Here is a 25987-nt window from a genome sequence, read left to right as displayed (position 1 = left end):
GTCTCTGTCTGTCTGTCTGTCTGTCTGTCTGTCTGTCTGTCTGTCTGTCTGTCTGTCTGTCTGTCTGTCTGTCTGACTGTCTGTCTGTCTGTCTGTCTGTCTGTCTGTCTGTCTGTCTGTCTGTCTGTCTGTCTGTCTGTCTGTCTGTCTGTCTGTCTGACTGACTGTCTGCCTGTCTGTCTCTGTCTGTCTGTCTGTCTGTCTGTCTGTCTGTCTGTCTGTCTGTCTGTCTCTGTCTGTCTGTCTGTCTGTCTGTCTGTCTGTCTGTCTGTCTGTCTGTCTGTCTGTCTGGTACTTACTGAATAAATCACAATAAAAGTCTGCCTGCTCAGGAATAGAACCCAGTAGCGAAGCATCAACGACAGTGAGGAGAGAGAAGAGAGAACAATCTCTTTAGTTTCTCTGTGGTTGGCAGTCAGTCTAGTTTGACCAGAAATGGTCATGTGGATCTCCTGGTGTCGTGGATCTCTCTCTATATCTGGCCCTTTCCGTTGTGGCTCATCGTCGTTACCTCAGCCGCTAGCTGCAGCAGATCACAGCTCAATATAATGTCTCTATTATCTTTTCTACATCTACAAGTCAATGAGCGGACTGATTGGCTGTATCCCAGTGACAATGGGGGGCTTTACTTGGCTGATGTATGTATTGAAAATGAAATTATAGATTAGATAATAGAATAGTGTGTGATTGTTTTCTCTATATGATGTCATGAAGACCTCTTATGACGTTGATATGAATATTTCCGTTCACTTCAATCCTGCAGAGTCTGATCAACCTACTGATGGAATATTCATTGTTGGGGTGTCAAACTCCTTTTCCCTGCTGGCTACATTCAGTTTCAAAGACTGTTAGCAAGCTGGACAGAGTGAAGAGACTGTAAATAAATGTTATCTATCTGGACAGAGTGAAGAGACTATAAATGACTATTATCAAGCTGGACAGAGTGAAGAGACTATAAATGACTATTATCAAGCTGGACAGAGTGAAGAGACTATAAATGACTGTTATGAGTGAGAAGACTGTAAATGTAGGTCCATTATAATTTCTACACAGTTTTCATTATTTGGTTTAAGTAATTTCAGTATTGATTGAGATTGTTTCAACCCCCCCAAAAAAATAATGAATATATGCTGGATTGAATGGGCTCCAAGGCCAGATGTTTGACACGTGATTCATAGACTGTCTACAGGATACAGAAACACTCTGAATAACACACAGACCTAAAGTGTACTGAACCAGAAACACAGAACCAGAGTGTTCCAGAATGATAGAGAACCACACTGTTCAAGAATGATAGAGAACCACACTGTTCAAGAATGATAGAGAACCACAGTGTTCCAGAATGATAGAGAACCACAGTGCTCTAGAATGATAGAGAAGCACACTGTTCCAGATTGATAGAGAACCACAGTGTTCCAGAATGATAGAGTACCATATAGTTCCAGAATGATAGAGTACTACATTGTTCCAGAACCACACACACTGTTCCAAAATGATAGAGAACCACAGTGTTCCAAAATGATAGAGAACCACAGTGTTCCAAAATGATAGAGAACCACAGTGTTCCAAAATGATAGAGAACCACAGTGTTCCAAATTGAAAGAGATCCACAGTGTTCCAAAATGATAGAGAACGACAGTGTTCCAAAATGATAGAGAACCACATTGTTCCAGAGTGATAAATAACCACATTGCTCCAGAACCACACACACTGTTCCAAAATGATAGAGAACCACAGTGTTCCAAATGGATAGAGAACCACAGTGTTCCAAATTGATAGAGAACCACAGTGTTCCAGAATGATAGAGAACCACAGTGTTCCAGAATGATAGAGAACCACAGTGTTTCAAATTGAAAGAGATCCACAGTGTTCCAAAATGATAGAGAACCACAGTGTTCCAAAATGACAGAGAACCACAGTGTTCCAGAATGATAGAGAACTACAGTGTTCCAGAATGATAGAGAACCACAGTGTTCCAAAATGATAGAGAACCACAGTGTTCCAGAGTGATAGAGATCCACATTGTTCCAGAACCACACACACTGTTCCAAAATGATAGAGAACCACAGTGTTCCAAATTGATAGAGAACCACAGTGTTCCAGAATGATAGAGAACCACAGTGTTCCAGAATTATAGAGAACCACAGTGTTCCAGAATGACAGAGAACCACAGTGTTCCAAATTGAAAGAGATCCACAGTGTTCCAAAATGATAGAGAACCACATTGTTCCAGAGTGATAGATAACCACATTGTTCCAGAACGATAGAGAACCACATTGTTCCAGAACCACACACACTGTTCCAAAATTATAGAACGGAACATTGTTGATCCACATTGACAAGATTAGGTCACTTCTCTTTGTCTTTCTCTCCTCATCACATTTCCTCCAAGGCTTCAGACAGTCAGTACAATCTAAGGGCTCTAATCTTATTGATCAGCATGAATGCAAACACATTAGCAGCTGGAGGCTGCTCTGCTTCAGGCTGCTCTGGAGGCTGCTCTGGAGGCTGCTCTGGAGGCTGCTCTGCTCCAGGCTGCTCTGCTCCAGGCTGCTCTGGAGGCTGCTCTGCTCCAGGCTGCTCTGGAGGCTGCTCTGCTCCAGTCTGCTCTGGAGGCTGCTCTGGAGGCTGCTCTGGAGGCTGCTCTGCTCCAGGCTGCTCTGGAGGCTGCTATGCTCCAGGCTGCTCTGGAGGCTGCTCTGCTCCAGGCTGCTCTGGAGGCTGCTCTGCTCCAGGCTGCTCTGGAGGCTGCTCTGGAGGCTGCTCTGGAGGCTGCTCTGGAGGCTGCTCTGCTCCAGGCTGCTCTGGAGGCTGCTCTTGAAGCTGCTCTGCTCCAGGCTGCTCTGCCCCAGGTTGCTCTGGAGACTGCTCTGCTCCAGGCTGCTCTGCTCCAGGCTGCTCTGGAGGCTGCTCTGGACGCTGCTCTGGAGGCTGCTCTGCTCCAGGCTGCTCTGGAGGCTGCTCTGGAGGCTGCTCTGCTCCAGGCTGCTCTGGAAGCTGCTCTGGAGACTGCTCTGGAGGCTGCTCTGCTCCAGGCTGCTCTGGAGGCTGCTCTGGAGGCTGCTCTGCTCGTACATTGACTGTGGCTTATATGTTCACTCTATCATACATCCACTCAGTCATACATTTACTGTGGCTCATAAATTCACTCTGTCATACATTTACTGTGGCTCATAAATTCACTCTGTCATACATTCACTGTGGCTCATAGATTCACTCTGTCATACATTTACTGTGGCTCATAAATTCACTCTGTCATACATTTACTGTGGCTCATAAATTCACTCTGTCATACATTCACTGTGGCTTATACATTCATTCTGGCATACGTTAACTCTGGCATACATTAACTCTGTCAAACATTAACTCTGTCATACGTTCACTCGGTAATGCTTTCAATCTGTCATACATTCACTGTGGCTCATACATTAACTCTGTCATACATTAACACTGTCATACATTGACACTGTCATACAGTCACTGTGGCTCATACATTAACTCTGTCATACATTAACACTGTCATACATTGACACTGTCATACAGTCACTGTGGCTCATACATTCACTCTGTCATACGTTAACTCTGTCATACAATCAATGTGGCTCATACATTCACTCTGTCATACGTTAACTCTGTCATATGTTCACTCGGTAATGCTTTCACTCTGTGATACATTCACTGTGGCTCATACATTCACTCTGTCATACGTTAACCTGTCATACATTAACACTGTCATATGTTAACTCTGTCATACATTCACTCTGTCATACGTTAACTCTGTCATACAATCAATGTGGCTCATACATCCACTCAGTCATACATTTACTGTGGCTCATAAATTCACTCTGTCATACATTTACTGTGGCTCATAAATTCACTCTGTCATACATTTACTGTGGCTCATACATTCACTTTGTCATACATTTACTGTGGCTCACACATTCACTCTGTGATACATTCACTGTGGCTCATACATTCACTCTGTCATACGTTAACTCTGTCATATGTTCACTCGGTAATGCTTTCACTCTGTCATACAATCAATGTGGCTCATACATCCACTCAGTCATACATTTACTGTGGCTCATAAATTCACTCTGTCATACATTTACTGTGGCTCATAAATTCACTCTGTCATACATTTACTGTGGCTCATAAATTCACTCTGTCATACATTTACTGTGGCTCATAAATTCACTCTGTCATACATTTACTGTGGCTCATAAATTCACTCTGTCATACATTCACTGTGGCTTATACATTCATTCTGGCATACGTTAACTCTGTCATACATTAACTCTGTCAAACATTAACTCTGTCATACGTTCACTCGGTAATGCTTTCACTCTGTCATACATTCACTGTGGCTCATACATTAACTCTGTCATACATTAACACTGTCATACATTGACACTGTCATACAGTCACTGTGGCTCATACATTAACTCTGTCATACATTAACACTGTCATACATTGACACTGTCATACAGTCACTGTGGCTCATACATTCACTCTGTCATACGTTAACTTTGTCATACAATCAATGTGGCTCATACATTCACTCTGTCATACGTTAACTCTGTCATATGTTCACTCGGTAATGCTTTCACTCTGTGATACATTCACTGTGGCTCATACATTCACTCTGTCATACGTTAACCTGTCATACATTAACACTGTCATATGTTAACTCTGTCATACATTCACTCTGTCATACGTTAACTCTGTCAAACAATCAATGTGGCTCATACATCCACTCAGTCATACATTTACTGTGGCTCATAAATTCACTCTGTCATACATTTACTGTGGCTCATAAATTCACTCTGTCATACATTTACTGTGGCTCATAAATTCACTCTGTCATACATTTACTGTGGCTCATACATTCACTTTGTCATACATTTACTGTGGCTCACACATTCACTCTGTGATACATTCACTGTGGCTCATACATTCACTCTGTCATACGTTAACTCTGTCATATGTTCACTCGATAATGCTTTCACTCTGTCATACAATCAATGTGGCTCATACATCCACTCAGTCATACATTTACTGTGGCTCATAAATTCACTCTGTCATACATTTACTGTGGCTCATAAATTCACTCTGTCATACATTTACTGTGGCTCATAAATTCACTCTGTCATACATTTACTGTGGCTCATAAATTCACTCTGTCATACATTCACTGTGGCTCATACATTCTCCTATGAGGTCATCTGGTTCATGGTCACAACAGTCTGATCAGTGAAGTGAATGTCCTCTATATGGTGTTAAAAGCTTTCTCAGTGGGGGCTCGGCTACGCTCCGCTACTCTCCACTACTTTCCGCTACTTTCCACTCTCTCAACCACCACCCCCCCCAGCTCTCAGCTCGTCCAACCACTGAGGTGGTGTCATTAGTATTCAAGATAACTGTGTCCAGGGGGATCTGGCTGTGACTGACTTTAAAAGGAATTTGATGTCGGAGCATGAAGTGTGTGACACCTCCTTCGGTTAGGGATGTAGCTCTCTTAACCTCCAAAACATCCATTATAAATGTCAGAAACCTGCTAAGAGATGACGCTGAAACAACTTTGGAATGCCAGAGAAGAAGAGTGTTAGTACTGTGAGGGTAGTAGTAGAGTGATAGTAATGGGAGGGTAGTAGTAGTAAAGTGGTAGTAATGGTAGGGTAGTAGTAGTAGAGTGGTAGTAATGGGAGGGTAGTAGTAGTAGAGTGATAGTAATGGGAGGGTAGTAGTAGTAGAGTGGTAGTAATGGGAGGGTAGTAGTAGTAGAGTGGTAGTAATGGGAGGGTAGTAGTAATAGAGTGGTAGTAATGGGAGGGTAGTAGTAGTAGAGTGGTAGTAATGGGAGGGTAGTAGTAGTAGAGTTCTAGTAGTGGGAGGGTAGTTGTAGAGTGGTATTAATGGGAGGGTAGTAGTAGTAGTAGAGTTCTAGTAGTGGGAGGGTAGTAGTAGAGTGGTAGTAATGGGAGGGTAGTAGTAGTATAGTGGTAGTAATGGGAGGGTAGTTGTAGTAGAGTGGTTGTACTGGGAGGGTAGTAGTAGTAAAGTGGTAGTAATGGGAGGGTAGTAGTAGTAAAGTGGTAGTAATGGGAGGGTAGTAGTAGTAGTAGAGTTCTAGTAGTGGGAGGTGAGTAGTAGTAGAGTGGTAGTAATGGGAAGGTAGTAGTAGTAAAGTGGTAGTAATGGGAGGGTAGTAGTAGTAGAGTGGTAGTAATGGGAGGGTAGTAGTAGTAGAGTTCTAGTAATTGGAGGGTAGTAGTAGTAGAGTGGTAGTAATGGGAGGGTAGTAGTAGAGTGGTAGTAATGGGAGGGTAGTAGTAAAGTGGTAGTAATGGGAGGGTAGTAGTAGTAGAGTGGTAGTAATGGGAGGGTAGTTGTAGTAGAGTGGTAGTAATGGGAGGGTAGTAGTAGTAAAGCGGTAGTAATGGGAGGGTAGTTGTAGTAAAGTGGTAGTAATGGGAGGGTAGTAGTAGAGTGGTAGTAATGGGAGGGTAGTAGTAAAGTGGTAGTAATGGGAGGGTAGTAGTAGTAGAGTGGTAGTAATGGGAGGGTAGTTGTAGTAGAGTTCTAGTAGTGGGAGGGTAGTAGTAGTATAGTGGTAGTAATGGGAGGGTAGTAGTAGTAAAGTGGTAGTAATGGGAGGGTAGTAGTAGTAAAGTGGTAGTAATGGGAGGGTAGTAGTAGTAGTAGAGTTCTAGTAGTGGGAGGGTAGCAGTAGAGTGGTGGTAATTGGAGGGTTGTAGTAGAGTGGTAGTACTGAGAGGGTAGTAGTAGTAGAGTGGTAGTAATGGGAGGGTAGTAGTAGTAGAGTGGTTGTACTGGGAGGGTAGTAGTAGTAAAGTGGTAGTAATGGGAGGGTAGTAGTAAAGTGGTAGTAATGGGAGGGTAGTAGTAGTAGAGTGGTAGTAATGGGAGGGTAGTAGTAGTAGAGTGGTAGTAATGGGAGGGTAGTAGTGGTAAAGTGGTAGTAATGGGAGGGTGGTAGTAGTAAAGTGGTAGTAATGGGAGGGTAGTAGTAGTAGAGTTCTAGTAATTGAAGGGTTGTAGTAGAGCGGTCGTACTGAGAGGGTAGTTGTAGTAGAGTGGTAGTAATGGGAGGGTAGTAGTAGAGTGGTAGTAATGGCAGGGTAGTAGTAGTAGAGTTCTAGTAATTGGAGGGTTGTAGTAGAGCGGTCGTACTGAGAGGGTAGTAGTAGTAGAGTGGTATTAATGGGAGGGTAGTAGTAGTAGAGTGGTAGTAATGGGAGGGTAGTAGTAGTAGTAGAGTTCTAGTAGTGGGAGGGTAGTAGTAGTAGAGTGGTAGTAATGGGAGGGTAGTAGTAGTAAAGTGGTAGTAATGGGAGGGTAGTAGTATTAAAGTGGTAGTAATTGGAGGGTAGTAGTAGTAGTAGAGTTCTAGTAGTGGGAGGGTAGTAGTAGTAGAGTGGTAGTAATGGAAGGGTAGTAGTAGAGTGGTGCTAATTGGAGGGTAGTTGTAGTAGAGTGGTAGTAATGGGAGGGTAGTAGTAGTAAAGTGGTAGTAATGGGAGGGTAGTAGTAGTAGAGTGGTAGTAATGGGAGGGTAGTAGTAGTAGAGTGGTAGTAATGGGAGGGTAGTAGTAGTAGAGTTCTAGTAATTGGAGGGTAGTAGTAGTAGAGTGGTAGTAATGGGAGGTTAGTAGTAGCGTGGTAGTAATGGGAGGGTAGTAGTAAAGTGGTACTAATGGGATGGTAGTAGTAGTAGTAGAGTGGTAGTAATGGGAGGGTAGTATTAGAGTGGTAGTAATGGGAGGGTAGTAGTAGTAGAGTGGTAGTAATGGGAGGGTAGTAGTAGTAGAGTTCTAGTAATTGGAAGGGTAGTAGTAGTAGAGTGGTAGTACTGGGAGGGTAGTAGTAGAATGTTATTAATGGGAGGGTAGTTGTAGAGTGGTATTAATGGGAGGGTAGTAGTAGTAAAGTGGTAGTAATGGGAGGGTAGTAGTAGTAAAGTGGTAGTAATGGGAGGGTAGTAGTAGTAGAGTTCTAGTAATTGGAGGGTTGTAGTAGAGCGGTCGTACTGAGAGGGTAGTTGTAGTAGAGTGGTAGTAATGGGAGGGTAGTAGTAGAGTGGTAGTAATGGCAGGGTAGTAGTAGTAGAGTTCTAGTAATTGGAGGGTTGTAGTAGAGCGGTCGTACTGAGAGGGTAGTAGTAGTAGAGTGGTAGTAATGGGAGGGTAGTAGTAGTAGAGTGGTTGTACTGGGAGGGTAGTAGTAGTAAAGTGGTAGTAATGGGAGGGTAGTAGTAAAGTGGTAGTAATGGGAGGGTAGTAGTAGTAGAGTGGTAGTATTGGGAGGGTAGTTGTAGTAGAGTGGTAGTAATGGGAGGGTAGTAGTAGAGTGGTAGTAATGGGAGGGTAGTAGTAGTAAAGTGGTAGTAATGGGAGTGTAGTAGTAGTAGAGTTCTAGTAATTGGAGGGTTGTAGTAGAGCGGTCGTACTGAGAGGGTAGTTGTAGTAGAGTGGTAGTAATGGGAGGGTAGTTGTAGAGTGGTTGTAATGGGAGGGTAGTAGTAGTAAAGTGGCAGTAATGGGAGGGTAGTAGTAGTAAAGTGGTAGTAATGGGAGGGTAGTAGTAGTAAAGTGGTAGTAATGGGAGGGTAGTAGTAGTAGAGTTCTAGTAATTGGAGGGTTGTAGTAGAGCGGTCGTACTGAGAGGGTAGTTGTAGTAGAGTGGTAGTAATGGGATGGTAGTTGTAGTAGAGTGGTAGTAATGGGAGGGTAGTAGTAGAGTGGTAGTAATGGGAGGGTAGTAGTAGTAAAGTGGTAGTAATGGGAGGGTAGTAGTAGTAGAGCGGTAGTAATGGGAGGGTAGTAGTAGTAAAGTGGTAGTAATGGGAGGGTAGTAGTAGTAGAGTGGTAGTAATTGGAGGGTAGTAGTAGTAAAGTGGTAGTAATGGGATGGTAGTAGTAGTAGAGTGGTAGTAATGGGAGGGTAGTTGTAGTAGAGTTATAGTAATGGGAGGGTAGTAGTAGAGTGGTATTAATGGGAGGGTAGTAGTAGTAAAGTGGTAGTAATGGGATGGTAGTAGTAGTAGAGTGGTAGTAATGGGAGGGTAGTAGTAGTAGAGTGGTAGTAATGGGAGGGTAGTAGTAGTAGAGTGGTAGTAATGGGAGGGTAGTAGTAATAGAGTGGTAGTAATGGGAGGGTAGTAGTAGTAGAGTGGTAGTAATGGGAGGGTAGTAGTAGTAGAGTTCTAGTAGTGGGAGGGTAGTTGTAGAGTGGTATTAATGGGAGGGTAGTAGTAGTAGTAGAGTTCTAGTAGTGGGAGGGTAGTAGTAGAGTGGTAGTAATGGGAGGGTAGTAGTAGTATAGTGGTAGTAATGGGAGGGTAGTTGTAGTAGAGTGGTTGTACTGGGAGGGTAGTAGTAGTAAAGTGGTAGTAATGGGAGGGTAGTAGTAGTAAAGTGGTAGTAATGGGAGGGTAGTAGTAGTAGTAGAGTTCTAGTAGTGGGAGGTGAGTAGTAGTAGAGTGGTAGTAATGGGAAGGTAGTAGTAGTAAAGTGGTAGTAATGGGAGGGTAGTAGTAGTAGAGTGGTAGTAATGGGAGGGTAGTAGTAGTAGAGTTCTAGTAATTGGAGGGTAGTAGTAGTAGAGTGGTAGTAATGGGAGGGTAGTAGTAGAGTGGTAGTAATGGGAGGGTAGTAGTAAAGTGGTAGTAATGGGAGGGTAGTAGTAGTAGAGTGGTAGTAATGGGAGGGTAGTTGTAGTAGAGTGGTAGTAATGGGAGGGTAGTAGTAGTAAAGCGGTAGTAATGGGAGGGTAGTTGTAGTAAAGTGGTAGTAATGGGAGGGTAGTAGTAGAGTGGTAGTAATGGGAGGGTAGTAGTAAAGTGGTAGTAATGGGAGGGTAGTAGTAGTAGAGTGGTAGTAATGGGAGGGTAGTTGTAGTAGAGTGGTAGTAATGGGAGGGTAGTAGTAGAGTGGTAGTAATGGGAGGGTAGTAGTAGTAGTAGAGTTCTAGTAGTGGGAGGGTAGTAGTAGTATAGTGGTAGTAATGGGAGGGTAGTAGTAGTAAAGTGGTAGTAATGGGAGGGTAGTAGTAGTAAAGTGGTAGTAATGGGAGGGTAGTAGTAGTAGTAGAGTTCTAGTAGTGGGAGGGTAGCAGTAGAGTGGTGGTAATTGGAGGGTTGTAGTAGAGTGGTAGTACTGAGAGGGTAGTAGTAGTAGAGTGGTAGTAATGGGAGGGTAGTAGTAGTAGAGTGGTTGTACTGGGAGGGTAGTAGTAGTAAAGTGGTAGTAATGGGAGGGTAGTAGTAAAGTGGTAGTAATGGGAGGGTAGTAGTAGTAGAGTGGTAGTAATGGGAGGGTAGTAGTAGTAGAGTGGTAGTAATGGGAGGGTAGTAGTGGTAAAGTGGTAGTAATGGGAGGGTGGTAGTAGTAAAGTGGTAGTAATGGGAGGGTAGTAGTAGTAGAGTTCTAGTAATTGAAGGGTTGTAGTAGAGCGGTCGTACTGAGAGGGTAGTTGTAGTAGAGTGGTAGTAATGGGAGGGTAGTAGTAGAGTGGTAGTAATGGCAGGGTAGTAGTAGTAGAGTTCTAGTAATTGGAGGGTTGTAGTAGAGCGGTCGTACTGAGAGGGTAGTAGTAGTAGAGTGGTATTAATGGGAGGGTAGTAGTAGTAGAGTGGTAGTAATGGGAGGGTAGTAGTAGTAGTAGAGTTCTAGTAGTGGGAGGGTAGTAGTAGTAGAGTGGTAGTAATGGGAGGGTAGTAGTAGTAAAGTGGTAGTAATGGGAGGGTAGTAGTATTAAAGTGGTAGTAATTGGAGGGTAGTAGTAGTAGTAGAGTTCTAGTAGTGGGAGGGTAGTAGTAGGAGAGTGGTAGTAATGGAAGGGTAGTAGTAGAGTGGTGCTAATTGGAGGGTAGTTGTAGTAGAGTGGTAGTAATGGGAGGGTAGTAGTAGTAAAGTGGTAGTAATGGGAGGGTAGTAGTAGTAGAGTGGTAGTAATGGGAGGGTAGTAGTAGTAGAGTGGTAGTAATGGGAGGGTAGTAGTAGTAGAGTTCTAGTAATTGGAGGGTAGTAGTAGTAGAGTGGTAGTAATGGGAGGTTAGTAGTAGCGTGGTAGTAATGGGAGGGTAGTAGTAAAGTGGTACTAATGGGATGGTAGTAGTAGTAGTAGAGTGGTAGTAATGGGAGGGTAGTATTAGAGTGGTAGTAATGGGAGGGTAGTAGTAGTAGAGTGGTAGTAATGGGAGGGTAGTAGTAGAATGTTATTAATGGGAGGGTAGTTGTAGAGTGGTATTAATGGGAGGGTAGTAGTAGTAGTAGAGTTCTAGTAGTGGGAGGGTAGTAGTATAGTGGTTGTACTGGGAGGGTAGTAGTAGAGTGGTGGTAATTGGAGGGTTGTAGTAGAGTGGTAGTACTGAGAGGGTAGTAGTAGTAGAGTGGTAGTAATGGGAGGGTAGTAGTGGTAGAGTGGTTGTACTGGGAGGGTAGTAGTAGTAAAGTGGTAGTAATGGGAGGGTAGTAGTAAAGTGGTAGTAATGGGAGGGTAGTAGTAGTAGAGTGGTAGTAATGGGAGGGTAGTAGTAGTAGAGTGGTAGTAATGGGAGGGTAGTAGTAGTAAAGTGGTAGTAATGAGAGGGTAGTAGTAGTAAAGTGGTAGTAATGGGAGGGTAGTAGTAGTAGAGTTCTAGTAATTGGAGGGTTGTAGTAGAGCGGTCGTACTGAGAGGGTAGTTGTAGTAGAGTGGTAGTAATGGGAGGGTAGTAGTAGAGTGGTAGTAATGGCAGGGTAGTAGTAGTAGAGTTCTAGTAATTGGAGGGTTGTAGTAGAGCGGTCGTACTGAGAGGGTAGTAGTAGTAGAGTGGTAGTAATGGGAGGGTAGTAGTAGTAGAGTGGTTGTACTGGGAGGGTAGTAGTAGTAAAGTGGTAGTAATGGGAGGGTAGTAGTAGTAGTAGAGTTCTAGTAGTGGGAGGGTAGTAGTAGTAGAGTGGTAGTAATGGGAGGGTAGTAGTAGTAAAGTGGTAGTAATGGGAGGGTAGTAGTATTAAAGTGGTAGTAATTGGAGGGTAGTAGTAGTAGTAGAGTTCTAGTAGTGGGAGGGTAGTAGTAGGAGAGTGGTAGTAATGGAAGGGTAGTAGTAGAGTGGTGCTAATTGGAGGGTAGTTGTAGTAGAGTGGTAGTAATGGGAGGGTAGTAGTAGTAAAGTGGTAGTAATGGGAGGGTAGTAGTAGTAGAGTGGTAGTAATGGGAGGGTAGTAGTAGTAGAGTGGTAGTAATGGGAGGGTAGTAGTAGTAGAGTTCTAGTAATTGGAGGGTAGTAGTAGTAGAGTGGTAGTAATGGGAGGTTAGTAGTAGCGTGGTAGTAATGGGAGGGTAGTAGTAAAGTGGTACTAATGGGATGGTAGTAGTAGTAGTAGAGTGGTAGTAATGGGAGGGTAGTATTAGAGTGGTAGTAATGGGAGGGTAGTAGTAGTAGAGTGGTAGTAATGGGAGGGTAGTAGTAGAATGTTATTAATGGGAGGGTAGTTGTAGAGTGGTATTAATGGGAGGGTAGTAGTAGTAGTAGAGTTCTAGTAGTGGGAGGGTAGTAGTATAGTGGTTGTACTGGGAGGGTAGTAGTAGAGTGGTGGTAATTGGAGGGTTGTAGTAGAGTGGTAGTACTGAGAGGGTAGTAGTAGTAGAGTGGTAGTAATGGGAGGGTAGTAGTGGTAGAGTGGTTGTACTGGGAGGGTAGTAGTAGTAAAGTGGTAGTAATGGGAGGGTAGTAGTAAAGTGGTAGTAATGGGAGGGTAGTAGTAGTAGAGTGGTAGTAATGGGAGGGTAGTAGTAGTAGAGTGGTAGTAATGGGAGGGTAGTAGTAGTAAAGTGGTAGTAATGAGAGGGTAGTAGTAGTAAAGTGGTAGTAATGGGAGGGTAGTAGTAGTAGAGTTCTAGTAATTGGAGGGTTGTAGTAGAGCGGTCGTACTGAGAGGGTAGTTGTAGTAGAGTGGTAGTAATGGGAGGGTAGTAGTAGAGTGGTAGTAATGGCAGGGTAGTAGTAGTAGAGTTCTAGTAATTGGAGGGTTGTAGTAGAGCGGTCGTACTGAGAGGGTAGTAGTAGTAGAGTGGTAGTAATGGGAGGGTAGTAGTAGTAGAGTGGTTGTACTGGGAGGGTAGTAGTAGTAAAGTGGTAGTAATGGGAGGGTAGTAGTAAAGTGGTAGTAATGGGAGGGTAGTAGTAGTAGAGTGGTAGTATTGGGAGGGTAGTTGTAGTAGAGTGGTAGTAATGGGAGGGTAGTAGTAGAGTGGTAGTAATGGGAGGGTAGTAGTAGTAAAGTGGTAGTAATGGGAGTGTAGTAGTAGTAGAGTTCTAGTAATTGGAGGGTTGTAGTAGAGCGGTCGTACTGAGAGGGTAGTTGTAGTAGAGTGGTAGTAATGGGAGGGTAGTTGTAGAGTGGTTGTAATGGGAGGGTAGTAGTAGTAAAGTGGCAGTAATGGGAGGGTAGTAGTAGTAAAGTGGTAGTAATGGGAGGGTAGTAGTAGTAAAGTGGTAGTAATGGGAGGGTAGTAGTAGTAGAGTTCTAGTAATTGGAGGGTTGTAGTAGAGCGGTCGTACTGAGAGGGTAGTTGTAGTAGAGTGGTAGTAATGGGATGGTAGTTGTAGTAGAGTGGTAGTAATGGGAGGGTAGTAGTAGAGTGGTAGTAATGGGAGGGTAGTAGTAGTAAAGTGGTAGTAATGGGAGGGTAGTAGTAGTAGAGCGGTAGTAATGGGAGGGTAGTAGTAGTAAAGTGGTAGTAATGGGAGGGTAGTAGTAGTAGAGTGGTAGTAATTGGAGGGTAGTAGTAGTAAAGTGGTAGTAATGGGATGGTAGTAGTAGTAGAGTGGTAGTAATGGGAGGGTAGTTGTAGTAGAGTTATAGTAATGGGAGGGTAGTAGTAGAGTGGTATTAATGGGAGGGTAGTAGTAGTAAAGTGGTAGTAATGGGATGGTAGTAGTAGTAGAGTGGTAGTAATGGGAGGGTAGTTGTAGTAGAGTTATAGTAATGGGAGGGTAGTAGTAGAGTGGTATTAATGGGAGGGTAGTAGTAGAGTGGTAGTAATGGGAGGGTAGTAGTAGTAGAGTGGTAGTAATGGGAGGGTAGTAGTAGAGTGGTAGTAATGGGATGGTAGTAGTAGAGTGGTAGTAATGGGAGGGTTGTAGTAGAGTGGTAGTAATGGGATGGTAGTAGTAGAGTGGTAGTAATTGGAGGGTTGTAGTAGAGTGGTAGTACTGAGAGGGTAATTGTAGTAGAGTGGTAGTAATGGGAGGGTAGTAGTAGAGTGGTAGTAATGGGAGGGTAGTAGTAGTAGAGTGGTATTAATGGGAGGGTAGTAGTAGTAAAGTGGTAGTAATGGGATGGTAGTAGTAGAGTGGTAGTAATGGGAGGGTTGTAGTAGAGTGGTAGTAATGGGATGGTAGTAGTAGAGTGGTAGTAATGGGAGGGTTGTAGTAGAGTGGTAGTAATGGGATGGTAGTAGTAGAGTGGTAGTAATTGGAGGGTTGTAGTAGAGTGGTAGTACTGAGAGGGTAATTGTAGTAGAGTGGTAGTAATGGGAGGGTAGTAGTAGAGTGGTAGTAATGGGAGGGTAGTAGTAGTAGAGTGGTATTAATGGGAGGGTAGTAGTAGTAAAGTGGTAGTAATGGGATGGTAGTAGTAGAGTGGTAGTAATGGGAGGGTTGTAGTAGAGTGGTAGTAATGGGATGGTAGTAGTAGAGTGGTAGTAATTGGAGGGTTGTAGTAGAGTGGTAGTACTGAGAGGGTAGTTTTAGTAGAGTGGTAGTAATGGGAGGGTAGTAGTAGAGTGGTAGTAATGGGAGGGTAGTAGTAGTAAAGTGGTAGTAATGGGAGGGTAGTTGTAGTAGAGTGGTAGTAATGGGAGGGTAGTAGTAGTAGAGTTCTAGTAATTGGAGGGTTGTAGTAGAGCGGTCGTACTGAGAGGGTAGTAGTAGTAGAGTGGTAGTAATGGGAGGGTAGTAGTAGAGTGGTAGTAATGGGAGGGTAGTAGTAGTAAAGTGGTAGTAATGGGAGGGTAGTTGTAGTAGAGTGGTAGTAATGGGAGGGTAGTAGTAGTAGAGTTCTAGTAATTGGAGGGTTGTAGTAGAGCGGTCGTACTGAGAGGGTAGTTGTAGTAGAGTGGTAGTAATGGGAGGGTAGTAGTAGTAGAGTGGTATTAATGGGAGGGTAGTAGTAGTAAAGTGGTAGTAATGGGATGGTAGTAGTAGAGTGTTAGTAATGGGAGGGTTGTAGTAGAGTGGTAGTAATGGGATGGTAGTAGTAGAGTGGTAGTAATTGGAGGGTTGTAGTAGAGTGGTAGTACTGAGAGGGTAGTTTTAGTAGAGTGGTAGTAATGGGAGGGTAGTAGTAGAGTGGTAGTAATGGGAGGGTAGTAGTAGTAAAGTGGTAGTAATGGGAGGGTAGTTGTAGTAGAGTGGTAGTAATGGGAGGGTAGTAGTAGTAGTAGAGTTCTAGTAATTGGAGGGTTGTAGTAGAGCGGTCGTACTGAGAGGGTAGTAGTAGTAGAGTGGTAGTAATGGGAGGGTAGTAGTAGAGTGGTAGTAATGGGAGGGTAGTAGTAGTAAAGTGGTAGTAATGGGAGGGTAGTTGTAGTAGAGTGGTAGTAATGGGAGGGTAGTAGTAGTAGAGTTCTAGTAATTGGAGGGTTGTAGTAGAGCGGTCGTACTGAGAGGGTAGTTGTAGTAGAGTGGTAGTAATGGGAGGGTAGTTGTAGAGTGGTAGTAATGGGAGGGCAGTTGTAGAGTGGTATTAGTGGGAGGTGTCATGGAAATTTCCTCTATTTACCAAATCATGAGAGCAAACCACACACAAGTCAGAGTTAGTTATCACAAAGTCCATCTTTAATTATATGAGCTCTATCACAACCCTGTGACTCTCAGATCAATTCAGTGTCTATCAATTAATTCTCTGAGAGTCCCTCACACATTGTTACTGAGATCCTTTATAGCAAAGACACACACACAGCCAGACACATTGGCAGTTATTTAGGATACCCATTAGCTATTGCACATGCAGTAGCTACTCTTCCTGGGGCCCACATAAAACGTACAAATACATGATGGAGCTGTCTGCTGTTTTACGGGCTCCTAACCAATTGTGCTGTTGTCATTCGCATGAATGACACACAAAATCCCTGTCATTTGCACAAAGAAGAGACGGAGGTATCGGGGACGTAGATCGGAGTGCCTTGTAAGGATCTGACGGCGAGTGAGTAATCCCCCCTCTACCATCAGTCCTATTAGCCAACGTGCAATCATTGGATAACAAAATGGATGAGCTCCGATCAAGACTATCCTACCAACGGGACATTAAACTGTAATATCTTATGCTTCACAGTAGTGGCTGAACGACGACATAGATAACATACAGCTGGCTGGGTTTTCAGTCCATCGGCAAGATTGAACAGCTGCCTCAAGGGGTGTATTAAGGAAGTGTTTTTAACATAAAACATCAATAATGTTCCAACCGGAGAATTCCTTTGTCTTCAGAAAAGCACTGGAACGAGTGGTAACTCTGTCGGGAGCGCATGTCATGAGACCAAGGCTCTCTGCCAGACCACTGACTCAAAGAGGTCTCATGAGCCCCTCCTTTATAGTAGAATCCTCATTCAAGTTTCAAATGATGGTTGACATCTAGTGGAAGCCTTAGGAAGTGCAACCTCATCCATATCTCAATGTGTATTCGGTAGGCCAAGCTTTGAAAAACTACAAACCTCAGATGTCCCATTTCCTGGTTGGTTATTTCTCAGGTTTTCGCATGCCATATGAGTTCTGTTATACTCGCAGACATCATTCAAACAGTTTTAGAAACTTCAGTGTGTTTTCTATCCAATACTAATAATAATATGCATATATTAGCATCTGGAACAGAGTAGGAGGCAGTTAACTCTGGGCACGCTATTCATCCAAAAGTGAAAATGCTGCCCCCTATCCCAAAAAGGTTATTAAGCAGACACCTCGACGGCCCTGAAGGAACTTCACTGGACTCTATTTACAGTTGCAGTTGGAAGTTTACATACACCTTAGCCAAATACATTTAAACTCAGTTTTTCAAAATTCCTGACATTTAATCCTAGTAAAGATTCACAGTTTTAGGTCAGTTGGGATCACCACTTTATTTTAAGAATGTGAAATATCAGAATAATAATACAGATAATTATTTATTTCAGCTTTTATTTATTTCATCACATTCCCAGTGGGTCAGAAGTTTACATACACTCAATTAGTATTTGGTAGCATTGCCTTTAAATTGTTTAACTTGGGTCAAACGTTTTGGGTAGCCTTTCACAAGGGTCCCACAATAAATTGGGTGAATTTTGGCCCATTCCTCCTGACAGAGCTGGTGTAACTGAGTCAGGTTTGTAGGCCTCCTTGCTCGCACAAGCTTTGTCAGTTCGGCCCACAAATTTTCTGTGGGATTGAGGTCAGGGCTTTGTGATGGCCATTCCAATACCTTGACTTTGTTTTCCTTAAGCAATTTTGTCACAACTTTGGAAGTATGCTTGGGGTCATTGTCCATTTGGAAGACTCATTTGCCACCAAGCTTTAACTTCCTGACTGATGTCTTGAGATGTTGCTTCAATATAGCCAGATCATTTTTTCCTCATAATGCCATCTATTTTGTGAATTGCACCAGTCCCTCCTGCAGCAAAGCACCCCCACAACATGATGCTGCCACCTCTTTGCATCACGGTTGGGATGGTGTTCTTTAGCTTGCAAGCCCCCCTTTTCCTCCCAACATAACAGTTATATTTTTGTGTCATCAGACCAGAGGACATTTCTCCAAAAAGTACGATCTTTGTCCCCATGTGCAGTTGCAAACCGTAGTCTGGCTTTTTTAATGTTGGTTTTGGAGCAGTGGCTTCTTCCTTGCTGAGCGGCCTTTCAGGTTATGTCGATATAGGACTAATTTTACTGTGGATATAGATACTTTTGTACCCGTTTCCTCCAGCATCTTCACAAGGTTCTTTGCTGTTGTTCTGGGATTGATTTGCACTTTTTGCACCAAAGTACATCCATCTCTAGGAGACAGAATGCATCTCCTTCCTTAGTGGTGTGATGACTGCATGGTCCCATGGTGTTTATACTTGCTTACTATTGTTTGTACAGATGAACGTGGTACCTTCAGGCATTTGGAAATTTCTCCCAAGGATGAACCAGACTTGTGGAGGTCTACAGTTTTTTTTCTGAGGTCTTGGCTGATTTCTTTTGATTTTCCCATGATGTCAAGCAAAGAGGCACTGAGTTTGAAGGTAGGCCTTGAAATACATCCACAGATACACCTCCAAATTATGTCAATTAGCCTATCAGAAGCTTCTAAAGCCATGACATCATTTTATGGAATTTTCAACTTAGTGTATGTAAACTTCTGACTCACTGGAATTGTGATGCAGTGAATTAATCTGTCTGTAAACAATTGTTGAAAAAAGTACTTGTCATGCACAAAGTAGATGTCCTAACCGACTTGTCAAAACTATAGTTTGTTAACAAGAAATTTGTGGAGTGGTTGAAAAACAAGTTTTTAACAAAGCTAATCTGAGAACAAGGCTTCCTAAATTCTATCAGCATATCGAATGCACAACACGAGCTGGTAGCATTCTGGATCATTGCTACTCTAACTTCAGCGATGCATACAAAGCCCTCCCAGTTCAGGGTAGCCTCAGACAATAATATTGACATATACGCTGATTCGGTGAGCGAGCTTATTAGCAAGTGCATCTGTGATGTTTTACCCATTGTGACTATTAAAACCTTCCCTAACCAGAAACCGTGGATTGATGGCTTCATTTGAGCAAAACTGAAAGTGCAAACAACTGCTTTTAACCAGGGCAAGGTGACAGGAAACATGACCGAATACAAACAGTGTAGCTATAGCTAACCTACAGTTACTCTGGTAACAGATCATTCCATGATGACATGACTCTATACATAACTGAGTAACCCCTGGTACAGACAATTCCATGATGACATGACTCTATACATAACTGAGTAACCTCTGGTACAGATCATTCCATGATGACATGACTCTTTACATAACTGAATGACACATTAAATCCGTTTTTGGTTTGCGTACCATTAAGAACGAGGTGTTCAGTCCCAGGGTCCTTACCTTAGTGATGTGATTGTTGGGAAAGTTAACTCTAGTCAATGAAAATCGGCGACAGCCCTAGTTCTCATGGACTCAGGAGCGTATGTCTTCTGCCTGTATGACTCAGGCGAAGTTGGGATTTCCCACATACCATTTCATTCGCTCTTCCATCTGTCCATCAACTCCGGGCGAAACACTCTGTCTATCAAGTCCTGGCTATACACTGTCTATCAAGTCCTGGCTAAACACTGTCTATCAACTCCTGGCTAAACACTGTCTATCAACTCCTGGCTAAACACTGTCTATCAACTCCTGGCTAAACACTGTCTATCAACTCCTGGCTAAACACTGTCTATCAAGTCCTGGCTAAACACTATCTATCAAGTCCTGGCTAAACACTATCTATCAAGTCATGGCTAAACACTGTCTATCAACTCCTGGCTAAACACTGTCTATCAAGTCCTGGCTAAACACTGTCTATCAACTCCTGGCTAAACACTGTCTATCAACTCCTGGCTAAACACTCTGTCTATCAAGTCCTGGCTAAACACTGTCTATCAAGTCCTGGCTAAACACTCTGCCTATCAAGTCCTGGCTAAACACTGTCTATCAAGTCCTGGCTAAACACTGCCTATCAACTCCTGGCTAAACACTGTCTATCAAGTCCTGGCTAAACACTGTCTATCAAGTCCTGGCTAAACACTCTGTCTATCAAGTCCTGGCTAAATCAAATCAAATAAAATGTATTTATATAGCCCTTCGTACATCAGCTGATATCTCAAAGTGCTGTACAGAAACCCAGCCTAAAACCCCAAACAGCAAGCAATGCAGGTGTAGAAGCACGGTGGCTAGGAAAAACTCCCTAGAAAGGCCAAAACCTAGGAAGAAACCTAGAGAGGAACCAGGCTATGTGGGGTGGCCAGTCCTCTTCTGGCTGTGCCAGGTGGAGATTATAACAAAACATGGTCAAGATGTTCAAATGTTCATAAATGACCAGCATGGTCGAATAATAATAAGGCAGAATAGTTGAAACTGGAGCAGCAGCACAGTCAGGTGGACTGGGGACAGCAAGGAGTCATCATGTCAGGTATTCCTGGGGCATGGTCCTAGGGCTCAGGTCCTCCGAGAGAGAGAAAGAAAGAGAGAATTAGAGAGAGCATATGTGGGATGGCCAGTCCTCTTCTGGCTGTGCCGGGTGGAGATTATAACAGAACATGGCCAAGATGTTCAAATGTTCATAAATGACCAGCATGGTCAAATAATAATAAGGCAGAACAGTTGAAACTGGAGCAGCAGCACAGCCAGGTGGACTGGGGACAGCAAGGAGTCATCATGTCAGGTAGTCCTGGGGCATGGTCCTAGGGCTCAGGTCCTCCGAGAGAGAGAAAGAGAGAAGGAGAGAATTAGAGAACGCACACTTAGATTCACACAGGACACCGAATAGGACAGGAGAAGTACTCCAGATAAAACAAACTGACCCTAGCCCCCCGACACATAAACTACTGCAGCATAAATACTGGAGGCTGAGACAGGAGGGGTCAGGAGACACTGTGGCCCACTCCGAGAACACCCCCGGACAGGGCCAAACAGGAAGGATATAACCCCACCCACTTTGCCAAAGCACAGCCCCCACACCACTAGAGGCATATCTTCAACCACCAACTTACCATCCTGAGACAAGGCTGAGTATAGCCCACAAAGACCTCCGCCACGGCACAACCCAAGCGGAGGGGGGGGGGGGGGGCGCCAACCCAGACAGGATGACCACATCAGTGACTCAACCCACTCAGGTGACGCACCCCCTCCAGGGACGGCATGAGAGAGCCCCAGTAAAGCCAGTGACTCAGCCCCTGTAATAGGGTTAGAGGCAGAGAATCCCAGTGGAAAGAGGGGAACCGGCCAGGCAGAGACAGCAAGGGCGGTTCGTTGCTCCAGAGCCTTTCCGTTCACCCTCCCACTCCTGGGCCAGACTACACTCAATCATATGACCCACTGAAGAGATGAGTCTTCAGTAGAGACTTAAAGGTTGAGACCGAGTTTGCGTCTCTGACATGGGTAGGCAGACCGTTCCATAAAAATGGAGCTCTATAGGAGAAAGCCCTGCCTCCAGCTGTTTGCTTAAAAATTCTAGGGACAATTAGGAGGCCTGCGTCTTGTGACCGTAGCGTACGTGTAGGTATGTACGGCAGGACCAAATCAGAGAGATAGGTAGGAGCAAGCCCATGTAATGCTTTGTAGGTTAGCAGTAAAACCTTGAAATCAGCCCTTGCTTTGACAGGAAGCCAGTGTAGAGAGGCTAGCACTGGAGTAATATGATCAAATTTGTTGGTTCTAGTCAGGATTCTAGCAGCCGTATTTAGCACTAACTGAAGTTTATTTAGTGCTTTATCCGGGTAGCCGGAAAGTAGAGCATTGCAGTAGTCTAACCTGGAAGTGACAAAAGCATGGATTCATTTTTCTGCATCATTTTTGGACAGAAAGTTTCTGATTTTTGCAATGTTACGTAGATGGAAAAAAGCTGTCCTTGAAATGGTCTTGATATGTTCTTCAAAAGAGAGATCAGGGTCCAGAGTAACGCCGAGGTCCTTCACAGTTTTATTTGAGACGACTGTACAACCATTACGATTAATTGTCAGATTCAACAGAAGATCTTTTTGTTTCTTGGGACCTAGAACAAGCATCTCTGTTTTGTCCGAGTTTAAAAGTAGAACGTTTGCAGCCATCCACTTCCTTGTGTCTGAAACACATTCTTCTAGCAAGGGCAATTTTGGGGCTTCACCATGTTTAATTGAAATGTACAGCTGTGTGTCATCCGCATAGCAGTGAAAGTTAACATTATGTTTTCGAATAACATCCCCAAGAGGTAAAATATATAGTGAAAACAATAGTGGTCCTAAAACGGAACCTTGAGGAACACCGAAATTTACAGTTGATTTGTCAGAGGACAAACCATTCACAGAGACAAACTGATATCTTTCCGACAGATAAGATCTAAACCAGGCCAGAACTTGTCCGTGTAGACCAATTTGGGTTTCCAATCTCTCCAAAAGAATGTGGTGATCGATGGTATCAAAAGCAGCACTAAGGTCTAGGAGCACGAGGACAGATGCAGAGCCTCGGTCCGATGCCATTAAAATGTCATTAACCACCTTCACAAGTGCCGTCTCAGTGCTATGATGGGGTCTAAAACCAGACTGAAGCATTTCGTATACATTGTTTGTCTTCAGGAAGGCAGTGAGTTGTTGCGCAACAGCCTTTTCTAAAATTTTTGAGAGGAATGGAAGATTCGATATAGGCCGATAGTTTTTTATATTTTCTGGGTCAAGGTTTGGCTTTTTCAAGAGAGGCTTTATTACTGCCACTTTTAGTGAGTTTGGTACACATCCGGTGGATAGAGAGCCGTTTATTATGTTCAACATAGGAGGGCCAAGCACAGGAAGCAGCTCTTTCAGTAGTTTAGTTGGAATAGGGTCCAGTATGCAGCTTGAAGGTTTAGAGGCCATGATTATTTTCATCATTGTGTCAAGAGATATAGTACTAAAACACTTGCGCGTCTCTCTTGATCCTAGGTCCTGGCAGAGTTGTGCAGACTCAGGACAACTGAGCTTTGAAGGAATACGCAGATTTAAGGAGGAGTCCGTAATTTGCTTTCTAATAATCATAATCTTTTCCTCAAAGAAGTTCATGAATTTATCACTGCTAAAGTGAAAGTCATCCTCTCTTGGGGAATGCTGCTTTTTAGTTAGCTTTGCGACAGTATCAAAAAGGAATTTCGGATTGTTCTTATTTTCCTCAATTAAGTTAGAAAAATAGGATGATCGAGCAGCAGTAAGGGATCTTCGGTACTGCACAGTACTGTCTTTCCAAGCTAGTCGGAAGACTTACAGTTTGGTGTGGCGCCATTTCCGTTCCAATTTTCTGGAAGCTTGCTTCAGAGCTAGGGTATTTTCTGTGTACCAGGGAGCTAGTTTCTTATGAGAAATGTTTTTAGTTTTTAGGGGTGCAACTGCATCTAGGGTATTGCGCAAGGTTAAGTTGAGTTCCTCAGTTAGGTGGTTAACTGATTTTTGTCCTCTGGCGTCCTTGGGTAGACAGAGGGAATCTGGAAGGACATCAAGGAATCTTTGTGTTGTCTGTGAATTTATAGCACGACTTTTGATGATCCTTGGTTGGGGTCTGAGCAGATTATTTGTTGCAATTGCAAACGTAATAAAATGGTGGTCCGATAGTCCAGGATTATGAGGAAAAACATTAAGCTCCACAACATTTATTCCATGGGACAAAACTAGGTCCAGCGTATGACTGTGACAGTGAGTGGGTCCAGAGACATGTTGGACAAAACCCACTGAGTCGATGATGGCTCCGAAAGCCTTTTGGAGTGGGTCTGTGGACTTTTCCATGTGAATATTAAAGTCACCAAAGATTAGAATATTATCCGCTATGACTACAAGGTCCGATAGGAATTCAGGGAACTCAGTGAGGAACGCTGTATATGGCCCAGGAGGCCTGTAAACAGTAGCTATAAAAAGTGATTGAGTAGGCTGCATAGATTTCATGACTAGAAGCTCAAAAGACGAAAACGTCATTTTTTTTTTTTGTAAATTGAAATTTGCTATCGTAAATGTTAGCAACACCTCCGCCTTTGCGGGATGCACGGGGGATATGGTCACTAGTGTAGCCAGGAGGTGAGGCCTCATTTAACACAGTAAATTCATCAGGCTTAAGCCATGTTTCAGTCAGGCCAATCACATCAAGATTATGATCAGTGATTAGTTCATTGACTATAATTGCCTTTGAAGTAAGGGATCTAACATTAAGTAGCCCTATTTTGAGATGTGAGGTATCATAATCTCTTTCAATAATGACAGGAATGGAGGTGGTCTTTATCCTAGTGAGATTGCTAAGGCGAACACCGCCATGTTTAGTTTTGCCCAACCTAGGTCGAGGCACAGACACGGTCTCAATGGTGATAGCTGAGCTGACTACACTGACTGTGCTAGTGGCAGACTCCACTATGCTGGCAGGCTGGCTAACAGCCTGCTGCCTGGCCTGCACCCTATTTCATTGTGGAGCTAGAGGAGTTAGAGCCCTGTCTATGTTGGTAGATAAAATGAGAGCACCCCTCCAGCTAGGATGGAGTCCGTCACTCCTCAGCAGGTCAGGCTTGGTCCTGTTTGTGGGTGAGTCCCAGAAAGAGGGCCAATTATCTACAAATTCTATATTTTGGGAGGGGCAGAAAACAGTTTTCAACCAGCGATTGAGTTGTGAGACTCTGCTGTAGAGCTCATCACTCCCCCTGACTCTGTCTATCAAGTCCTGGCTAAACACTGTCTATCAAGTCCTGGCTAAACACTGTCTATAAGGTCCTGGCTAAACACTGTCTATCAAGTCCTGGCTAAACACTGTCTATCAAGTCCTGGCTAAACACTGTCTATCAAGTCCTGGCTAAACACTGTCTATAAAGTCCTGGCTAAACACTGTCTATCAAGTCCTGGCTAAACACTGTCTATCAAGTCCTGGCTAAACACTGTCTATCAACTCCAGGCTAAACACTGTCTATCAAGTCCTGGCTAAACACTGTCTATCAACTCCTGGCTAAACACTGTCTATCAACTCCTGGCTAAACACTGTCTATCAACTCCTGGCTAAACACTGTCTATCAAACTCCTGGGTAAACACTGTGTCCATCAACTCCTGGCTAAATCCTTGGATCCTAGCGCAGCAGGAGATCATGTATGTTGGAAATATGAATAATCCAACGTGATTTATAAAATTAACTATTGTTTGTTGTGTGTGTTTCTCAGGGGAACTTCTTCTGGCAGGTGAAAATTGGTTACACTGTTGGACACAGCATCTCCCTGATCTCCCTCATCACATCGATAGTCATATTGAGTATCTTCAGGTAAATACCTACTATAGATTTACTAAGTATCTGCAGGTGGTACCTACCTACTATAGTCTTATTGAATATCTGCAGGTGGTAACTACCTACTATAGTCTTATTGAATATCTTCAGGTGGTACCTACCTACTATAGTCATACTGAGTAAATTTCAGGTAATTACCTGCTATTGTCATACCCAAAGGACTGGGCAATCTCGCTCTCCGAGGCCAACGTGAGTAAGGTCTTTAATCAGGTCAACAGTAGCAAGGCCAGGTAGCTGGATGATGTTCTAGGGCACGTTCTCAGCCCATGCGTTGAACAGCTGGTAGGCATATTCACGGTAATTTACAACCTCTCCTTGTTCCAGTCTTTAATCCCCACATGTTTTATGATGACCACCATCAATCCTGTCCCCAAGAACTCCAGTGCTTCACCATGACTCCTGCCCTGTATCACTCACATCTGTAATCATGAAGTGCTTTGAGAGGATGGTTAGGGAACACATTAACTCCATCATTCCAGACACCCTGGACCCACTCCAATTTGCATACGACAGATCCATAGACGACCATTATCAAATGCACCCCACACTGCCCTCTCCTACCTAAACAATAGTGTGGTAAACCGTGGGGTGTTGGGTTGAGCGTGCAGAGATTAAAACAGAGACAGGGAGGTTTTAGTCAGCAAACACAACTTTACTAAGACAGAAAATCACATAGGTTTGGCTCAGTCCTTCTTCTCAGCTTTGGCTTTGTGTGCGTTGTGTCATCGTGCTCCTTTTATGTGGCCTCCACTTTTTTTTTTTTTTTTTTTTTTTTTTTGAATTTTACCCCTTTTTCTCCCCAATTTCGTGGTCTCCAATTGTTTTAGTAGCTACTATCTTGTCTCATCGCTACAACTCCCGTACGGGCTCGGGAGAGACGAAGGTTGAAAGTCATGCGCCCGGCTCGCTGGTGCGCGATGAGACAAGGACATCCCTATCGACCAAGCCCTCCCTAACCCGGACG

The 25987-nt window shown here is 43.6% G+C and overlaps 1 protein-coding gene and 1 long non-coding RNA gene across 2 annotated transcripts in view; both read left to right on the top strand.

The window, feature by feature from the left end:
* The window catches only part of LOC149977361 (uncharacterized), a 290909-nt gene that overhangs the window by 99207 nt on the left and 165715 nt on the right, over positions 1 to 25987 (top strand). The window lies entirely within an intron of this gene.
* The window catches only part of vipr1b (vasoactive intestinal peptide receptor 1b), a 196626-nt gene that overhangs the window by 110307 nt on the left and 60332 nt on the right, over positions 1 to 25987 (top strand). Inside the window, 1 exon segment of the mRNA NM_001124642.1 lies at positions 24902 to 24999. Within this exon segment, the coding sequence (NP_001118114.2) occupies positions 24902 to 24999 (98 nt within the window).

This window comes from Oncorhynchus mykiss, chromosome 15 (assembly GCF_057628025.1).
Source record: "Oncorhynchus mykiss isolate SJ-2025 chromosome 15, ASM5762802v1, whole genome shotgun sequence".
NCBI lineage: Eukaryota > Metazoa > Chordata > Actinopteri > Salmoniformes > Salmonidae > Oncorhynchus > Oncorhynchus mykiss.
Note: the sequence above shows the minus strand (reverse complement) of the source record. Positions and strands in the feature narration are given on the sequence as shown.